This window comes from Xiphophorus hellerii, chromosome 16, assembly GCF_003331165.1.
Source record: "Xiphophorus hellerii strain 12219 chromosome 16, Xiphophorus_hellerii-4.1, whole genome shotgun sequence".
In the NCBI taxonomy this organism is placed as follows: Eukaryota; Metazoa; Chordata; class Actinopteri; order Cyprinodontiformes; family Poeciliidae; genus Xiphophorus; species Xiphophorus hellerii.
Window position 1 is genome coordinate 24,997,701 of NC_045687.1, and position 19,918 is coordinate 25,017,618.

Sequence of the window (19,918 nt, forward strand, 5' to 3'; positions counted from 1 at the left end):
GAACCCTTCAGCCTGCAGTGAGCTCTGCCTCAGTAAAGAATCTGCTGCAGTAACTAACGCTTTACGGCAGCATTCCCCTGTTCACCCACCCCCTCCTCCTCCCACCCAAATCAAACTGGGATTTTCAGAGTTAAAATGGAGGCTATGCCTGCTGGTCACATGTCTGACACGACAGCATGTGCTCTGGACTCCTGCACGCACACTCACTCATACACACGCTGTGTGCAGACATGTATGAGCTGCTAAGAGAGGAAGCAAGATCCAGAGAGAAGGAATCCCCTCCCCCAGCAAAGATGTGTGTCACAGCTCCCTCCCCCTGAGTGGGCGTGGGCGAGTGGGGGTGTGCCGTATCACAGCTACAGGCCTGGCTCACATGGCAGGGAGGTGTGTGTTCCTAGGGAGGAGGAGGAGCAGCAGCAGTATATATTGTTATGCTGAGTGAGATTCTTCCAGAAAACTCAGAGGAGCTTGTTGTCTTTGCAACCCAGCAAATTATTCACCCTGTTCAGAATGTGGTGGAGCGGTGTGGGGCGGCTCCTTCAGGGCTGATGGAGGTCGGTTAGCTGGAGCAGTCGGGCCGACCCCTGGGGAAACGAAGGCCCAATTATCCTAACGGAAAAGGCCTTCACAGCCTGTCGTTCTGACCCCACTTGTTGCTGAAAATCTCCTTCCAGGTCAGAACAAAACCACTGAGATGATCCAGTCAGTTAATAAACTGAGAACTGAATCAACTCGGAACGTGACTGACTGAGTAAAATGTCGCCTTTAATTCTCCTAAAACAAAAAACTAAATGTAATTGTAAATAAGGTGACCTGAGCACAATACTTTTAGTACTCAAATCTTTGAAACTTCTTATAGATTAACAACTCTCCTGCTTATGACAGAATTGTATTAAGTCATTATCTGCATTTTTAGTTTATTATTTTAGAGTATAATCTGTCTGAAAATGAGTGAATGTCAGCTGAGCTGTTAGTTACTGTTGCTGTGTGGTTCGCGTTAATTTAGTCTAACGTTTTTCCTCAAACCTCCGTCCTGAATAAACGTCACAAACGTGCAAAATGAATTCATTAGTAAACATAAAGAGCTTTGTGTCCATGTGAAGGAAAGAGGAATCCCCTCTGGTGGGCAGAAACATAAACCACTGCTACACTCAGTTTTATTTACAGCAGTCCTCTTTGACTATATTATTTATTATTATTTTTTAGGTATTTTACGCTGTGCATCATGGTCCGGGAGCTGATCATTGTGTTTGCAGCATCCACAAGTTTGATAGAAAACTTTTACGTCATGAATGCTCAGAAAACTCCTCAGATTCTTTTAAGCTCGTTTTAATCTTATTTCTTTTGAGCTTATTTAATGTAAACAAGCTCTCATCATATCTGATGAGTAGTATAGATATGTCTTTGATCAATGTTTTATATATTTTTGATCAAATAACTGTGAATCTAAACTGGGGGGAGGAGGGTAGAATGAAAAAGCACTGAACAACAAGAATGAGACAATGCTCTAAAGGTTGGGTTGATAGAATGCAGAGATACCATCCTTTAGCTGATCCTTTGCTCCTGCAGTGACACACAGAAAAAAAATATAAGAATTTAGACTCTTTAACCTTATTTTTTTTAAACAAACATATCTAATTAAATCTACTGTAGAGTCGCATTTCCTGCCCGGTAGAAGCTGAGGCCCAGAGCTGAAGGATTTAACACTGCAGAGGTTTGATATGCTGAAGGCTCAGCAGCCGGTGTGGAGCTCGGAGACTCAGTTCGCCCTCTGCTGGCCGAACCTGCAATAGCTTCACGAGATCCAGGGAGGCGAGGCACTGAAATGTGTGGACTGAAGACGGGCCCCTCTCCGTGCTGCTTCTCGATTGGCTGCTGTTGGCCCCGCCCCTTTTCTCACAGACTCACAACAAAGCGGGGGTTGCTCTGACTCGTCCGCTGCTTTTACGCAGCAGGAGCTCTGTTCTTCCTTCAGCCCGGTTGGTTCCGAGGTGGCAGGGTCTCCATTTCAGCCTGATGCGACCAAACAAAGAGTCAGATGAAAAAAAAAACGAAAAAATGTTGAGGGGTAAAAGACCCCATAAAAGATCTTTAAATATGGATTATGACTAATTTCTGATTAATTGTTCTGAAAAATCAACTATAGTTCACCTTGTAATATATATATTTGACATATAATTAATTATTAGGATATTTAGAGACATTTTACTAACCACTTAAAAATTGTTATTGTTATATAATTAAACCAATGTTAACAGTCTGCTCAGTTGAAATTCTTTTTCTTTTAATATTAAAGAAATATTAATAAATTTGTCCTAGAATCTTACTCTTGCAAACAAGTGATGCCAAAATGATGATTAACATTAATGTTAAAAGAAAATAAAGTGAAAAACCCTTTTTCTGAAAATGCATTTCATATTCCATAACTTTATGGAATACTGTTACAAAACAGAGTGTCTGAAGTAAAATACTGTTAAATGAAAAACACATCAAATAGATTTTTCCTTCTACCTAAGTTATTTATAGATACGTTATAAAGTTTTTGGTCAAAATAAGGGGGCAAAAAAATGATGAAAAGATTCTGGTTTTGCCTGCAAAAGCATTTAATTTTTTTGTCTGCTTCAATAATATTTCTTAGATGTTTGTAAACATTAGGAAGTTGCTTTTAAGGTGAGTGGACGAATCATTAAGCAAAATTGTTATAATTGCAATTTATTGTGGAACTTAATACAGATTTGCATTATTCTGAATTTTGCCTTTTGAAAAACCAAACTTGGTTTTTAGTTATTTTAGTTTCCAAAACTATTTTTAATTGACAAGGTTTGTTTCCTCTCTCTATGTTTTATCAAAGATAGTTTTAATCAAATCAGTTCCATCTTATTTTTAAAAGAATTTTTTCTTCTTAATCTTCTGGCTTTTTCTGTTTGTTGGACTTTGACATGTTTAAGTGCAAAACAATCAAACTTAAGAAGTTTTGAGGATTTTCTTTTTCATATTGAATTTAGTTCAATTTAAACCTATTTTTAAATGGTATCTTAAAGTAACGTGAGACAATTCTCCTTAAAGAAACAACCCTGTTGCTTTATTTTACAAATACTTATATATTTTTTGTTTTGTTGTGTTATAGGGCCAGGACTTATTAAAGAGAAACTTTCCAACATTGACCTATAAACGCTGTATGTAGTAACCTTCCTGTGACACGGTTGATTTTTAAAAAGAGACAATGAAAAATCGACAGTCGTGTATTTCTATACTTTGGGATAATATTTCCTGTTTCACTGACGTCTCATATTTTTCTTGGCTGGATTCCAAAAACAAAACTTCTCCTAAATGACTTCAAATCTTCTCCAGGATCTGTTCCTGTCTGGTGGATCATCGAGGTTCTACTTCCGGGGAACATTGAGAGTTTTAATTCTGAGAGGAAAAAAAAAACAAACAGTTCAAGCAACCACATTAAGACGTCGTTTCGTTTTGGCGCTCTTTGTGAATGGGGAGGCGCGCTCGTGCTGTTCACTGTGCGCGCGGACAGCGGCAGGTATTCAGAGCCGCGGGTCGAGAGGAGATGATGGACAAGAGGCGTTTCCAACACGTTAGGCCTAAAGGCGTTGCTGCTTCAAGTGAACCTGTTTTATACTGGAACTGTGTGAAACTATTGCTTTAATTTCAAACTGCAGTAAGCTCTACCAGCGCTTACAGCGTGTATTTCATTTATTGATTTTGGACGGGACGGGTAGTTGCGAGTTTCTTTTCCACACCACAGATCTCATTGTACCTACATTTCTTCTAGATTCTGTTTATAATCCCTGTAGATCCAGTAAGCTTGATTTTGCGTTTCCCCCAGTCAGTGCATGTGAAGCTATCAGATCGACCTCTGGGCAGGTTTTCTGTCCCTCTGTGAGGAGATCAGCTCCAACAGTCTCACATGTATGGCCCCATTGTTCATGTAGTTTAGCATGTGCGCGTTTCCGCCTCCTTCGCAGGCGCTTCGTGCCTTTTCTGGTGAATTCTCCAAGTCACGTGACAGTCCACTCTTGTAGTAATGGGCGTTGCCTGCTCAAGATGGCGGTTTGCTGGCTCCCACATGTATGTATCCCGTGTGCGAACAAGAGCCGGGCGGGAGGAGAAGGGAGGCGGTGTTGAATTTCAGCAGATTTTCGCTTTCTTACCTTTCGCTCTTCGTCCGCATCGTTACTGGGATTTTTCAACATATGGTTTTGTTAGTTATTGATGTTCTAAATGAGTAAAAAATATGTAGTTAGGATCCTGGTTCGGTTCAAGGCTCGTGACCCGGCCTGTGACCTTCTCACAGAGTAGTGGTGCATACAGCCGGTCCCATCCCCACTCATTCCACCTGGGCTTCGTGTTGAGGAGCCTTCTGTCCACTAACATGGCTTCCTGTGGCTCTGCTGTTACTCAGTCGTGTCCGCGCGCCTTCATGAGCGCAAAATGGCGAGAGGAAAGGGAGGAGGCGTAAGGGCTACCAGGTGCTGGTTTTCACGAGTTGATCATTTCATTTATTCTTTGGCTTCTTAGTCTTTAGAAAATACTCTGACCACATCACACCTCGACGTCACAGGCTCGTTCAGCGTTGCACGTGCGTCTTGGGCAGATTTGAGCCACGAGGCTTTGTAGTTTCCTCCCAATCTGTTGTTTTAGTTCATAACAAAAGTCTTACAGACTCAACTTGGAGTTGACAATTAGGTTGTGTTATTTACTGAAACTGGGACTAAAGTTGCTGCTTTGACTGCTTGATGTAATGATGCGGAGTCAGGCGCCCCCTTTCAAAATGGAGACGCTCCTTAAAATGGAGGCGTGCAGCAGGGGGAGGGTGGTGGTGGTGAACACAACCTGAACTTTGACCCATGGCACCCCCACCTCTCCTTTGGCCTTAATGAATTCCAGACCTGAGGTCTCTCTGTCTTCACCATGATTCTCACCCTGTCTAAATTCCATTTTTTCTCATAATTTGGATTTAATGAAAGAAAAAAAGTGACAGTTGCAGATCATTTTTTGATTAACGGCAGCATTTAATCATATTTTTATACCAAGAGTTATAAAAATGAACGTGTTTTGGGGTGTTGTTTTTTGACGTTTCATAGCTGAACCCTTGCATGTCCAACGTTAAAACACACCTCATGTCCATAAGAAGTCAGACAGACTCCCGCTTTCTCAACTCTTTGTTTGTCCGACCAACTCGAATCATTTTTCTGTTTAAAAATCTTCTAATTAAATCCATTTTTAGCTAACAGGGAAAACCCCTAAAAAGGAATGAACAGGAGCGACAGAGATCAGAAAGTGACAAAGAGGGTTGGAAAACAGACACAACAAGCAAACAGCCTGCAGAACAGAAATGATAAAGATTTAACCCTCTACATATGGAGTGGTTATGTTTTTACAGAAATGTATTTAATCACGTAGCAGACATCACCTTTTAAAAATCTAATTGTAATTAATTTAGTTTACTTCCCTTCACAGCTTTAGCAGGTCTTAAAATCAGATGTAGGGATGTTCAGATCTTTATTTATTTTAAAACAATGCAAAGTTCTGTTTTGGATTAAAAATAATTCATAAAATTGGCTGTTAAAACATATATTTTTTCAGAAGTCTTGTGGTTTTTCCAGATGAGTCCTGACTAATGTAAGCTGTAATGTTTTGTTCTGAGGTTTTCAAACGTTTCAAACTTGTTTGTTTTGTCCTGTGCTGAACTTTATGTTTGAACACGTTTACCGAGGCGTGTGGCGTCCATGCAGCGCTCCGGGTTAAATGTCTGACCTTACGGTGAACTTGGTTGATTCTTCTGTCTGCCATTGCCATACAAACAACGCTGAAGTTTGCAACGTGGTATAGTTGTTTATTCTTTCTATTTTTTAGGAATCTGTGTGAAATGTTACATTTATGCTGATCTGGCATGTGATACATCCAGTATTCCATTTTCACATTTTGAAAACCTTCTAAGGACCAACTGAGAGGCTATATTTGCTTTCTTTTACTTTGACTAGACTAGATGGAGCGTTACTGAATGGTTGTTAAGATGGCAGCACAGCTAGCATACATGTTAGCCTGTGTTTAGTTTCCTCTGTCTCCTTGCTCTGCAGCTATAGCAATAAAATATTCATCTTTCATTTTTATGCTGCTTAGATAGCTCTTATAAAATATTAAGCCCCTGCACTTCTGTGCTTTTGTGTCGGGCCCCGGCTCCTGCTTTCTACCAGGGGACATTTGAGAGCAAACTGTGTTCTAATTGTTTGGTGTGGTAATGACGGCAGATGAACTTGTCGGCATGTTGTCTGAATGAGCTCCCTGGTTCTTTCTGTGGACTCTCATGTTAACACCTTTCCTGCCCAGACTGAGTTACAACTCAGAATGAAACATGTGAGAACGCCACACAGTCGCATAAGGAAACCGATGGGGTGGATTACAGAGACAAATATTCTTATTTCAAAATTGATGAAGGAGTCTCTCTACTGTTGGTAGGTGGGGCAACTGGACGTGTTTTGGAGAAAGTTTGAGCTGGAAGCGCATCGACTGTGTTGGACAAACTCCTCTATGAAGTTCCAGCCTGGAATAAAATGTTGAATTTTGTCCTAAAAGGCTAATTTAACACTTAAAAGTGGTGAGCTGAATGTGTTCTTCAAATATTGAGGATGTGTTTATTTGGACTAAAATTGTTCTGGTTTATCCTACTGTGTTAATTGCAGCATAATGGGATGCCACATTATAAACCACGACCCAGACCGTCTATTCATTCTGATCTGATCTCTCAGGCCATAAATACATGTTTGTAATTTACAGAGCACATCTGGAAAAGGTTCCGAGCGGTGTGAGTGATAACTGGCTTGAATCAAAGAGTAGTTCCTGACATGACTTGTGCCAACAGTACTGCACACACACAGTGGGGCTGTTGCTGGGATGTTTGTCACTCCCCTTCTTTCTAGAAATAGAAGTCTTGCTATTATTGCAAATCTGACGATGTCTGTAAAAACGGAATGAACAGGAGCGACTGAGATAAGAAATTGACGAAGGAGGTTGGAAAGCAGACAAAATAAGCAAACAAGCTGAACAAAAAAGTTCAGCACATGTAATAGGTGATCCGTTTTGTTTTTTGGCAGATGAATGACTATGACATAACATGACATGATGGGATTCCATGTTTATTTGCTTCAATGGCATACCAGTTTTACACATCTTGAAAGCAGCTTGTGACGGGGTCAGCAGGGTGCTGGCACCAGGTCTGGACAGTGTCGTCAGTCCGGGTGAGATCTGGTATTGACATGTGATCTGCACCAGGGCCACTCCTAGACGGCGGCCGGAGGGTTTTTCATGGAGGCACAAAACTAGAGAATGAAACCAGAAAAAGTGCAATATTTGAATAAGTGAAGAGAGCCACAGAGCCACTTTTGGCCCCAGACCTGCAGGATGCAGAGTTGTGGTCCGGCAGATGAAAACTGATCCTCTCTGAAATGAAAAGTGCAGCCCTTTAATTTTTAATTCATTGTTAAAGTAAAACTGTTCTGGTTAGTTATGGGTCTGAGTCACCACATATCACTTTAAGAAACTGATTTATTATCTTTTCAGTACTTTGACCTTCTGAAGAATTGGCTCAGTATCTCCAGTAGAAGTAGTCACCAGCTTCAGATGAATTGGGATTCCCGTCTCCAACAGGACAACAGCTTCTGCCTGCAGCAGCCCCAGCAGCTGTTTTCAGGGTGTTGGCAGAAGGTGTGGTCAGGCTCCAGCATGCTGGCTCCTCCTGCAGGGGTGTGGCGCCGAGTGTTAGAGTGTTACTAGTGTTACTGGCAGTGGAGAAACATGGGGTGGAGGGGAGGTGCAGGGGGAACCAGTGACTGCAGCTTATTGGCCCCTTCAGATATCTACCAGATCCAATTGGAGGACAGAGCATCATGAGAGATCCCGCCCACCCTGAAGCTGTTGGATGGTCGGACCTATCAGCTCTGTAACTCTGCTGAGCGTAATGTTGTTCTGCTGCTGCTGTTAAAGCAGCAGCAGCCCTTTTTTTACATGTTTATTATGCTGATGTTGGTTTTCTCTCTGTATAGTAACAACTATTTTTATGGCTCCACTGGTTCTGGTTCCAGTGTTTCGTCTCAACCATAATAGAGCATCAATAAGTTGAAAAATATTGTCTCACATAGTCCTTTCCAAAGTCCAATCAGCACCTCTGGGTGGGTGGGTGGGTGGTCTTTGTTGTGTGTCAGGTCACTTTGCTGTTGGACTGATGAACTGGTACAGATAAGCCCCGCCCCCCAGAATCCTCCACCATCTTGATAGTTTTCTCAGCTGTATTTATTGCTGCCTGCTTGTGATCAGATCACCCAACTGATGTTGGTTCCAGCTTAGACAGAGGTGAAAGATTTTCCATATCTTTCTTTAGCCAGTGGTCTTATTACGCCCGGCCCCCCTATCACTGCCCACCCCTGTCTGAAGAGCTGTGACCCTTGACCTTTAAACCAAAGCCTTTTCTACTTTTTCTTCTCTGTGTTCTCTCTGTTTTGTTCCTTTCATCACCGGTTCTTTGTGTCATGAGAAGCTGGAGCTGAATGCTCCTCCTGACACATGGAGCATAAATGTTTCACTCTGCTGAAGACGCATGCTCATCTGGTGGAAGGTTCTAATGCAACTAAAAAAAACATGATTTTATTTTACCTGAACTGTTATGTTGATCCTTTCATGTATGTTTGAGAAATCCTTCAATCTTCCATGGCAACCATTGGGGCTCTTGCTCTCATGGAGCTCCTCCTTGGAGCTGCAGATTCCAGCTGAGCTTCCACCCCACACAGCACCCTTCCCTTTCACCTTCCCCACTCAGCTCCTTCAGACTAGTGGCAGCAGCAATTAGCAAACACCTGCTAGACTGGAGTCTGCTGAGCTCATCATACAAATGACTTCTCAGTTCAGTGTTTGTAGAAACGTTAAAGGCTAAAATGGAGAAACATTGTTGTGAGGCGGCGTGTCGAAAAGAGCAGGAGCTTCTTAAAGAGACAGAGGTTCAGTTTCAAGGCGTTAAATTGCTAAGTCCAATAGGCACAATGGTTCTGGCTCAGGATTCTTGTATGTTCTTTTTTTTTTTTTTTTAAAGAGAGACTAATTGCGTTAAAATTAATTAATTAATTGTAATTAGACAATCAAAATGAATGTGTTCAAGAACCAACTCTAAACCTAATGTCACAGCCTTATCTCATCCTGTAGCACGCCTATGTGGACAAGTTGCTGTTATTTCCCGTTCAGCAGCTTCATCGCTGATCCTTTCACTCTGATGTTTCCTCCATTAAATGAACATTTCTGAACAAAAAAACTAAAAGAAGTCATTTAAAATAGCATAGCAGGAGTTTGTAATGTTGCTCTGGAACTGTTTCAGTGTTTTGCATTCACTCTTGTAAAAAGCTTCAATGTATGGATCAGTTGTATGATCCATCTGTACCATCCACATCCATCCACAACAGTCACTGCCTGCACCCAGCTGAGCATCAATAGGTTTAAATGGCCACCCCCACTCATACCAGAACACTCCCCCACCCGAACGCTAAACTCCCAGGAGGCGTTACCATGGATATCGTCTTTGTGTCCCTCAGATACCTGGCAGCCCCAATGGGAAGATCTGTCATCATTTTGATTCTTGGCTCTGTCATGGCCTTACCACCAAACCTGGACAAAGCACAGAGAGTCAGAGCCACTGCCACATTTATTAAAACTATGCACATGGAACATTGGTCTTATCAGCACCTGAACACTCTTCATCCTCCCCCCATGCCACTGGAAGCCATCAGTGCCCTGGTCACCATCAAAGAACTTGTTTGACCCCTACCATTACCACCTGCTGACTCACAGCTTATACCATAGGCTGAAACCATGGAAACAGCCCAAGAATGGGCTGGATAAGAAGACAGACTGATAAGAAAACCACAGGCCTTGGAGTATGTGCTCTGTCACCAACTTTCTATCGGTTCTGGTGATCCTCCCATTAAAGTTAGCGGCCAGCAGTGATGAGTCCACTTCATTTGCAACACAGTGGCTGAGTTGGGTTGTTATGCACAGAGCTGGTGTTCTGCATGAATCACTGTCAGACCAGCAGAGGAAATGTTCAGAAATACATTTGATTTAGAGTTTGGATATCTTTTATTACATTATTCAGTTAAAGTCTAACTTGACTTTGCACCTTTTCTCTGCTCATCATGTTGTTTCTCTGTTGGTTTCTCATGTCTGTTTTTCTTCTGCCCACAGGACCAGAAAACTGCAGATCAGAAACATTCCACCTCACCTCCAGTGGGAGGTTAGTTCCTGTTTCGTCATAAACACACTGGGTCTGACCTCTGCACTCACACTGCCAACCGCCCTCATCTTATCGCTCCTCTGGTTTGAATCCAGTCTGGCTGCAGCCTGTCTGGCTCGGCCAAGAGAGTCAAATCTAAAGATGTTAAATTCCAGGAGTTTTCCCCCCGATTTAGTTGAGGAAAAAAAAAAAAAAACCAATGAATGAATAAAATAATAAAAAATAGGTTTGATAAATGAAATGAAATGAAAAAGTTCCAAACGGAATATGATGCAGAAGCAAATACAAACCTCTTATTCTATATTATCAGGTACCTTTATGATTTGTATATTTTTTGAAACCAGAGTTTTTCACCTGTTATGTAACAGAATGTTTTGGGCAGTTTGCTGCAGAGATGAATCCTGTGTCAGACATTTTCCATCCAGATTCACCCTGCTGCCCTGCTTCTTGCTCTGCTGCATGCAGGCTGCATGTTCTGCCCCAGGCAGGGGTGGGTGTTTCTCTGGGTGTCTCAGCTTTGTCCCCCAGTCCAAACGCTTTGTTGGAAGCTCTGTTACAGTGATGTTTTTACATCTTTTTACAGCAACTAGTTGCTATAAAAAGATGTTTCAGTCATATACCTTTAAATCAAACGCCTCAAATCATTAAGATAGGTGTCTTGTGTAACTTGGTGTTGCCCCATGCTGTGGTCCGAAAACATTTAACTAAACTACAATTAGTCCAACGTATGGCATTGCACTGAATTATTCCATTTACACAAATATTATCAATATGCATAGTTATTAGGTTGGACCTTGGTAAAAATAAATTGCCCTTTTTTAAAATAAAAATTTTTTTTTAAAAAATTTTTAAGTATGTAAGATACCAAATGTTTTATGTAATCAACTTTTATTTATTCATATTTGACACAATTTTAATACAAGACATTCTATAAAAGGTTGTTTTGCTTTTTCCACCATGCAGCAAGAATGCTGGACATCAGTCTGTTTGAACTTTTAAAAGAGCCCTGCTTAGTTATTTTATTACATAAGGTGCTATAATTGTGCCTTTACAAATTAGTAGTGTGTTACTACTGTTATGTTGAGTATGTGTAACTGTTTCTGTAATAAATCTCTATTTTTTTTATGATGTGGACCCCGGGAAGGGTTTTCTTTAGAAACGTCTTCATCTAAGAATCGTTCCTGTAAATGTCGGCTGAACAGCAGCCTGCGTTTATTCTGTCGATGACCGCTGGCTGCAAGCGGTTTGTGACACTATTTATAATATTGCTTTTCTCACTGCAACAACTTGCCTCAATCATTACTGAGTAATACTGAGTTTGTACGTTTGTTGCATTGTTGGCACAGTTCTTAACCTTTTGTATTTTTGTCACAATAACAACATTTACTGGATGATAAATCGTCCCAGAAGTTGTTTCGGTAAACAACACTATTGTTGTTTTGAGACAATTTTTAAGTAATCTAAATGTAACGACATATTAACGCAAGAAGGATTAGTAAACTTCAAATTCTAATGAACATTTAGTACTGGATTTAACAAGACATATTAAATATCCTAAATAAACTAAACGGAAACGATAAAAATAAAATGAATTATGAAATCTCTGTAAACAAAATTGTCCTTCAAAAAATGATTTAATTGAAACCAATGCAGAAGACTGAAGACTTAAATCATCCGGTTTTTGGTGGAAAGAGAGAAAGAAAAACAATAAATCATGCAAATGGAAATTATTACATTTGTTTTAATTTATCATGCAATTAATTGATTTATTGCTTATTACAACTGGCTTAACATATTGTTGAAGATCTAAAACCTGTGGTATGAATATTTGCAGGAACTCTACTTTTTACAACATAATACATATTCTTTTTCTGACTTTTTCATAAATAAATTAAACAACTAAAGACTTGGTGAAAACTACCAAACAATTTTAACCTAAATGTTTATTGCTCATTGCCAAAAAATACAAAGAAATCCCCCAGAAAAGGTTGTTAATTCACACAAAATAAATAGTGATTATTGTCTTGAATATATCAAAGATTAGTAATAAATCTGATTTATTCCATCAGTATGTTTATGTAGAACCAGAAGCTTTTTTTGGACCTTCAATAGCCAACAATTCTCCATTAACTTCTATTGACTTCTCTTTGTTTCCATCTAATTGCAGCATGTAGCAATTTATTCTGTCATGTTAATATTTCATATAGAAGAAAAAAAAATCATTGATGGCTGATAAATAAATTAATTGTTCTATTTGTGCCGTTATGGAGCCAAATCTTTAGAAAGTCTGAAGTTTTAGAAATTGATTTCAGAAAATAAGCGGAAAAAGTGAAAGTCTCCACTCACTACCAGACGTATGTATGTACCCCAACTATTTATTTCATGAAAAATATTTTGTCCTTGTTTTCTCTCTTTTCTTTTTTTGTATTATAATGAAGTTTTAAATAATTAAACATATATTTAAATGGTAAAAATCCTGAGAGTAGTTAAACGTTTGTTAGTTTGAAGCCAGTCTTAATTTGCTTATGGGCAAAAGAATTGCCCTAAAATAGGGCAGGAGTTTGAGAAGATGAGAAAAATGTGTAAATATGAATGAATAATTTATAAATAAATGTATACATTTGTGTCAGTTATCTATTTGGCTTGATATTTGTCTGTGTGTGTGTGTGTGTGTGTGTGTGTGTGTGTGTGTGTGTGTGTGTGTGTGTCGTCAGGTGCTGGATGGTCTGTTGGCTCAGTGTGGAACCGTTGAAAACTGTGAGCAAGGTGAGTCTGACATAGACCTGCAGCTAATGATTATTTTAGTAATCCATTACTATTTAAATTTTTCTGACAGTTATTTGATTAATCAAAAAAAGTGGCACATTCTGCAGATTCTTCATTTAACTGTTGAAGCTTATTTTGTGCAATATTTGAAGTACATAAAATACAAATAAATCATTTATTTCCTCTTTTAAATAATAAAACAATTTATTGCCTAAAATGCAACAGCAAAAGGTGTTAATAGGAGCTGTTTTAATTAATTAATTCATTCATTTTTTAACATAAAAAACATTCCATTTGACAATTGGATAGAACAGATTTACAAAGACTTTTATTGCCTTAAATGTAACATGTATTATATATTTTTTGGTTTAATTTCTTCTCTGAATATGTTCATTCAAAAAATTGCCTTTTATGAGTCTCTGTGCTCTAGTTAATGATTAATCGATTACTAAATTAGTTGGCGATTATTTAATCATATTTAATCATATTAACCGTTTCAGTTCTGCTCCGTTACCTTCAGCATCGGGTGAAGTTAGCTTTGTTCTTATTTCGCCATCTTCTCTGCTTTAAAGTGTGTAAACATGTCGGGTTGTACTTACCCAACTCCACCTTGTGTGTTTGAGATCTCTAAAAGCTTATACCTGCAATTTCACTTTGTCTGAGATTTAATGATTCATTAGTAAAATAAACACAAACTCATGTAAATCCTTCCATAACTGATTCTTTTCTAACTTGAAGAGCAGGCCTTGTGGCTAACCAGGGGGAATCTCATGCATTTTGTCAGTAATGTTAGCTCTGCATAGAGTGGTTATCATTTATCAGGTTTTTTAAACCAACTCTTTGCAGTACTGTGCTTTCAGTTTCCCGTAGTGTCTGAATAGAGGCTGTAGATGTGGTTCATGTGTGCCTATTAGGTGTTCAGGATAAGTTGGTTCTGATTGTTAAGTTTTGTGCTCGTATGAATTGTTCCTCACTGAAAAATCTTTCATTACCTTTAATCATTCCTGAGATTTTTCATATAAAGCTGCAGGTGAAGCCAGGCTCCTCACAGCAGCTCTGCATCAGGCTGATTCTCACTCAACTTTGTGCATTTCCTGTTTGCTTTGTTCCAGTCAACACAGACAGTGAGACTGCAGTGGTTAACGTTACATATGCATCCCGGGAACATGCAAGGCAGTAAGTTACTCCAATTTGTTTTTGTTTTTTTTAATTAAATTTTTTGAAAATGCACAGCATATTAAATAAATATACCAAAGGAAACAATCTGGAGATCTGTGTAACTTGTCATAGTCAGATAATCATAGGGCTTTGTTTCCATTTATTAATAGGCCTGTGTGTCCGTAAATCAAAGAAGGCCTTCATACAACTTTTTTGAGAGTTCCATCCATTTTTTATGGTGTGTGTCTGCCACCTAGTGGCCATTTTATGTTGAACTTTTCCCCATATGATCAAGTTCTGCTGCAGTTCAATTTAAGTGATGATAATTTAGCTTTAAGCCTCATCTCCAGCTATAGTTGAGATTTTCAAGACTTCCTCTGAATTTGCTCACTACTAAACAACCATGTGTTTTGGTACAGATGTTCTAAACCAGATGTTAGCTGTGCCTGGAGAAGGAATGAAGCACAGACTCCAAAATATATAAAACAAAAACGATGCAAAAGTATTGGTTTGTATAAATCAGTGTAAGCCCAACTCAGTAGATTTCAGGTATAGGGGACAATCGCTTTTTCACACAGAGCCATAAATAAATTAGATATTAAGAATTCATTTCATTGTTTTATTTTGGACTAGTATTTACATTTGTTTGGTCCGCTACATTTCTGTCCGAAAAACATACAAAGAAAAGGAATCATGAAGTGGCGAGCACTGTATGACTGCTGTGACTTGATGGAACACAGTCGCTATGAGCTTTATATGTGAGAAGAATTTTAGTGCTCTGAAATCTGCCTGGATTTTAAAAATGATTATTTCTGCTAGCACTTTATATTTTACTGAAACATACTGTAACACATAGGCATTGCTGTGAATTTGTATGAAATAGAAAGCAGCCAAATTTGTAAATGCCAATTGAAAGACATCTTTGTTAAAATGTCAAACCTGTTTCTCTTTAAATGGATCTGCAGTCAGGTGTTGATCTGTTGTTTGCCATCAGAGCCATCCAGAAGCTGAACGGGTACCAGTTGGAGAGCAACGCCCTGCGTGTCTCCTACATCCCTGATGAGACCTCTGACATGGAGGGGGGTCAACGTGGAACTGAAAACGGCCGTCGTCCTGGTTACGGGCCCCGTGGTGGACTCCGTGGGGGGTCCCCCAGCTCCGGAATGCCCCCTAAGCCTCCACACGCTGACATCCCCCTCAGACTGCTGGTCCCCACGCAGTACGTGGGAGCCATCATCGGCAAAGAGGGAGCCACCATTCGCAACATCACCAAGCAGACGCAAAGCAAGTGGGTGATCATGAAGAGAGAGGGACCTGCTGGAAGGGAAACACTGTGTGATGCGTCTGCTTCTTTAGTATCATTTTTTTTTAAGATTCTGTTGAACCACAATTCAAAAGCAGTGTCTGATTTTCATTGGTCAACTTTCAGTTTTGAAATTGTTTTTTTAATTTATTATTTAATTACTTTTTATTCAGTTTCAATTGATTTCAGTGACCATTGTAGGTTTTTTAGTCATTAACAGAGGGTTACCAACTACGGATGTGCCAATCCACTTTTTTCACTTCCAGTACCGATATCTGAGATTTAATATCAGCCGATACTGATCCGATACAGAACAACAGAGCTGAATTGACTTAAAACATTTCTGTTCTTAAACATGTGCATAAATGCAGAAATAGATTCAGAATCTTAGTCAAACATGTAAAAACAACAACTTTCACTTGTTCAGTCAGTGCAGTTATGAATAATACAGCCAATGTAAACTAAATAATAAAGAAACTGAAACTGACAAAAACAGCAGGCTGACTACCTCGGTCCAACGTGAAAAAACTTTGAAATGGTTCATAAAGTGCAATTAGGAATTGTAAATATAATGTAAAATAAACAATAAAGCATGACGTTGCTCAGAGCACAAAGCATAGAGTTAGACTGAATAGATCTAACGTTATGGATCGTGCACATTGTCACCAATATTCAATCTCTAATTTTTTTTTTTCCAATATCGAGACAGATTATTAATTCATCCCAACTTTTAATTTATATTACACCCACACGCTTACTGTTTTTCCCCACAGGATCGATGTTCACCGCAAGGAAAATGCGGGTGCTGCTGAGAAGCCAATCAGCATCCACTCCACTCCTGAGGGCTGCTCAGCCGCCTGCAGGATGATCCTGGAGATCATGCACCAGGAGGCCAAAGACACCAAGACGTACGTGTCAAAGAGATCCAGCATGGCAGAGCATGATGTCTGACCGTAGGCTGCATGAGGCCCAGTGTGATGAGCAGGGATTTTGCTTTTCAGAGCTGACGAGGTTCCTCTCAAGGTTCTGGCCCACAACAACTTTGTGGGCCGCCTCATTGGGAAGGAGGGACGCAACCTGAAAAAAGTCGAGCAGGACACGGACACCAAGATAACCATCTCACCGTAAGACATGCTAACTATGACCAGCTCAACACATTTAGCTTCAGTATTTAGAATGTCTTGCATAAGTTTTGACACTCAAACTTTTTTTTGTCTTGTCACACTACGGCCTCAAACCTCACAGTATTTTTATTGGAATGTAATGTGACAGACCAGCACTAAGTAGTACACTGGTATAAAGTCAAAGGAAAATAACTAGTTTTTACTTAGTTTTTCAAACAAAACTGTTCCATCCATTAATATTCGGCTTGCTCTCCACTGATACCATTTAATAAATTGGCTTCAGAATTCCCCTCATTAGTAAATGGAATCTGGAAACTGTTCTGTGAAGGCCTCTGAGGTTTGGTAGAGAACAAACTGAAGACATTTAAAGGAGGCTTAGGTTAAAAACCAACATCCAAACAGTTTCTCACCAGCCATGTTGGGAAAACAGCAGAATGTGGCAGAAGGTGTTCTGATGAGATGTTATGTTGTTAGCGTAGCGGTAAAGCTAGCACCCTGGACTTTGATTTCTGAACTAGTCTTCCTCATCTGACCCCCCGCTCTGTCTAAAGCGACTGAAGGCCACAAGCTTGATTTATCAATTTATGCAGCTCTCTCTGCATTAGCTTTAAGTAGGCACTTCTTTCTATGAATAGAGTTCTGACTTTCTTGCTTCACATAAACAGGAATATCTGGAAGTATGGTCCAGTCAGAACCCAGTCTTCAGGCTTATTCAAAGTTGAGATAATTACTGACCTTTCATTTCACTAAATAATTCTGAGCAGTGATTTACATTTTGCAACATTGAAGCATGTTCACAATATCTGTGACCTGGACTTACTTAGTTAGGTGAAACTATCTCTCAGTTCTGCAAACTAACGCAACAGGAAGCTGAAGCGCTGCGTTCCAAACGAACGCAGTGTGTGTGAGTAACCACGCTGGATGTGCTGATGTGTGCAGTCTGCAGGACCTGACCCTGTACAACCCAGAGAGAACCATCACAGTGAAAGGCTCCATCGAGGCCTGCTGTAAGGCTGAGGTCGAGATTATGAAGAAGGTCAGAGAGGCCTATGAGAATGACATTGCAGCGATGAATGTAAGTGCACACACATGCTCATCAAAGCTGTTATCTCCAGGCATATTATCCTTTGAATGACAGATTACAAAGGATATGTCTATACTTCTTTTTTAAACAATTATAATGTGAAGAATCTGCAGTGCAGGTGTGATGAAAAGGTTGGAATGACCTTTATATACTCAGGTCAAACTTCAAAAAAATGTTCCTGTAAAAAGAGGAAAGGTCAAAGCAGTACAATTCTGACACATCAAGCATTTATCTATATGTATTGGGATTATGCACCCTTGCTTGTGTTACCTGGTCAGTACAGTACTGAGTAACTGCAGTTGATATTTCATAAAGATCAATGAACATCTACAACACTAGATTTTTAGATCATCACTGTATCTTCAAGGTTGTCAGCTAAGATCAACCTTCTAAATGTCCCTGTGATATTCTTCTACTCTACAGCAACAAACTCACCTGATCCCTGGACTTAACCTGGGGGCTCTGGGTCTCTTCCCCCCTTCATCCAACATGCCCCCCCCACCGCCTGGAAATGCAGTTGGAGGAACCCCCTATGGCTCCTTTGGGGTAATGTAGTCAGAGTACAAAGGAAAATTGTAATTCCTTACGTACATGTGTGATAAGTCATTATTCAGATCTCACTAAAACCAAGCAAATCAAACTACAAACCAACAGACAGTGCATTTTGACAATTTCTTTGTCTTCATCAATAATGAGTGCAATCTAATAATTTAACATACAATCTTTTAGCAAATGTGCCAACATTTATAACTAGAACATGTAATCTTGTTTGGCAAATTATTCCAATGACTCGTCACGTTCATTAAATGCTTTATGCTTTTATTTATGGCTATAGTTCCTTTTGGGTGTGCTGTTTTTATTTTTGTACTGCATTTTTTTTGCCCCTGCTTCCTAGACAAATTTCTCCTACTAGAGACTAATAAATGTTCTCATCGTGTCCTCTATTTTGGGATGCTGCACTCACCTCTAGACGGCGCCCTCTAGACTCCATTCATGTTATCTGATCTCAGACAAACTTTCTTGAAAGTGGAGCAACAATGGAGAATTTTATAAACTAAACAAATGTTTACATAAAAGATAATATTTTCAAAGTGTAAAAGATCATATTTAAAAGAATATGATGGTGATATTATTGTTTAGATTTCTTGTCATGAATCTTTAAGGCATGTTTGTATATTGATGCAAAAAGTTTTAAAATGATTGAATTGGATGAGCAAATCATAGAATTTGGATAACTATGGAAGACCCAAAACACTGCAAATCTTATACATATCAGTAAAGGGAGCAAACGACAAGCCCAACCTGACCCTACATACATATGAACTTTGTGTGCAGGCCCCAGAGCAGGAGACTGTTCATGTATACATCCCAGCACAAGCAGTGGGAGCTATTATTGGCAAGAAGGGACAGCACATCAAACAGCTGAGCCGCTTCGCTGGAGCCTCGATTAAGGTTTGTTAAACATGGAGATGGAAGAGAATAATGGAAATATTCTATAATGTCATGCATATTCACAAAAAGATAAAAACAAGAGAATGTGGTTCAAACTTAAATTAGAAAAATAATGCTGTAGAGTTATTGAAACTCTGCTTAAAAGAAATGTGCAGTTAAGTATAGTAATCAAAAAGAAAAATGTACAAGAACTACATAAAAAAAGACTATTTGCAAGAAGCAAAAACAGGGATGTGCAAGTGACAGCAGGGATGTTATCTGAAATGAGAAAACTGCAAATGAAAGCAGGGATGTAAAGTTACTGATTGAGTTTGTTGGGAGCGGTGATGTGATGAAGTCTACCAGCTGCTGGCAGGACGGATCAGTGTTAACGCTGCTCAACACAGTAGCTCTCTGGTTTATTCGCCAAGGCTGAGCAACATTAAGCTGTTCCTGAAATAAAAACTTTGATATATTTTAGGTTTGAATAAAAATGAAAGTAATAGTTTCTACCAACAGAATTCCAGTTCCTCTACTGCAGCCGACACCTTGAAGACAGTAATATATTCCTGTGTTGTTCCCCAGATCGCACCAGCTGAAACTCCAGACTCTAAGATGAGGATGGTGATTGTGACCGGACCTCCAGAAGCTCAGTTCAAGGTGAACATTAACAGCTGATTGACATGAATCCCATTCAACACTGGATTATATTACCGACAGATTACTGGGGTTGTCTCCTGCTGAGGATTATTAATCTCCTTTTC

General features: G+C 39.5%; 1 protein-coding gene across 1 annotated transcript in view; it reads left to right on the plus strand.

The window, feature by feature from the left end:
* The window catches only part of igf2bp1 (insulin-like growth factor 2 mRNA binding protein 1), a 45,883-nt gene that overhangs the window by 18,425 nt on the left and 7,540 nt on the right, over window positions 1-19,918 (plus strand). Inside the window, exons 3-12 of the mRNA XM_032588509.1 lie at window positions 10,240-10,288; window positions 13,003-13,054; window positions 14,167-14,230; window positions 15,207-15,500; window positions 16,289-16,423; window positions 16,517-16,639; window positions 17,579-17,714; window positions 18,147-18,269; window positions 19,059-19,175; window positions 19,740-19,814. Coding sequence (XP_032444400.1) covers window positions 10,240-10,288; window positions 13,003-13,054; window positions 14,167-14,230; window positions 15,207-15,500; window positions 16,289-16,423; window positions 16,517-16,639; window positions 17,579-17,714; window positions 18,147-18,269; window positions 19,059-19,175; window positions 19,740-19,814 — 1,168 coding nt within the window. The remainder of the gene's footprint in view (window positions 1-10,239; window positions 10,289-13,002; window positions 13,055-14,166; window positions 14,231-15,206; window positions 15,501-16,288; window positions 16,424-16,516; window positions 16,640-17,578; window positions 17,715-18,146; window positions 18,270-19,058; window positions 19,176-19,739; window positions 19,815-19,918) is intronic.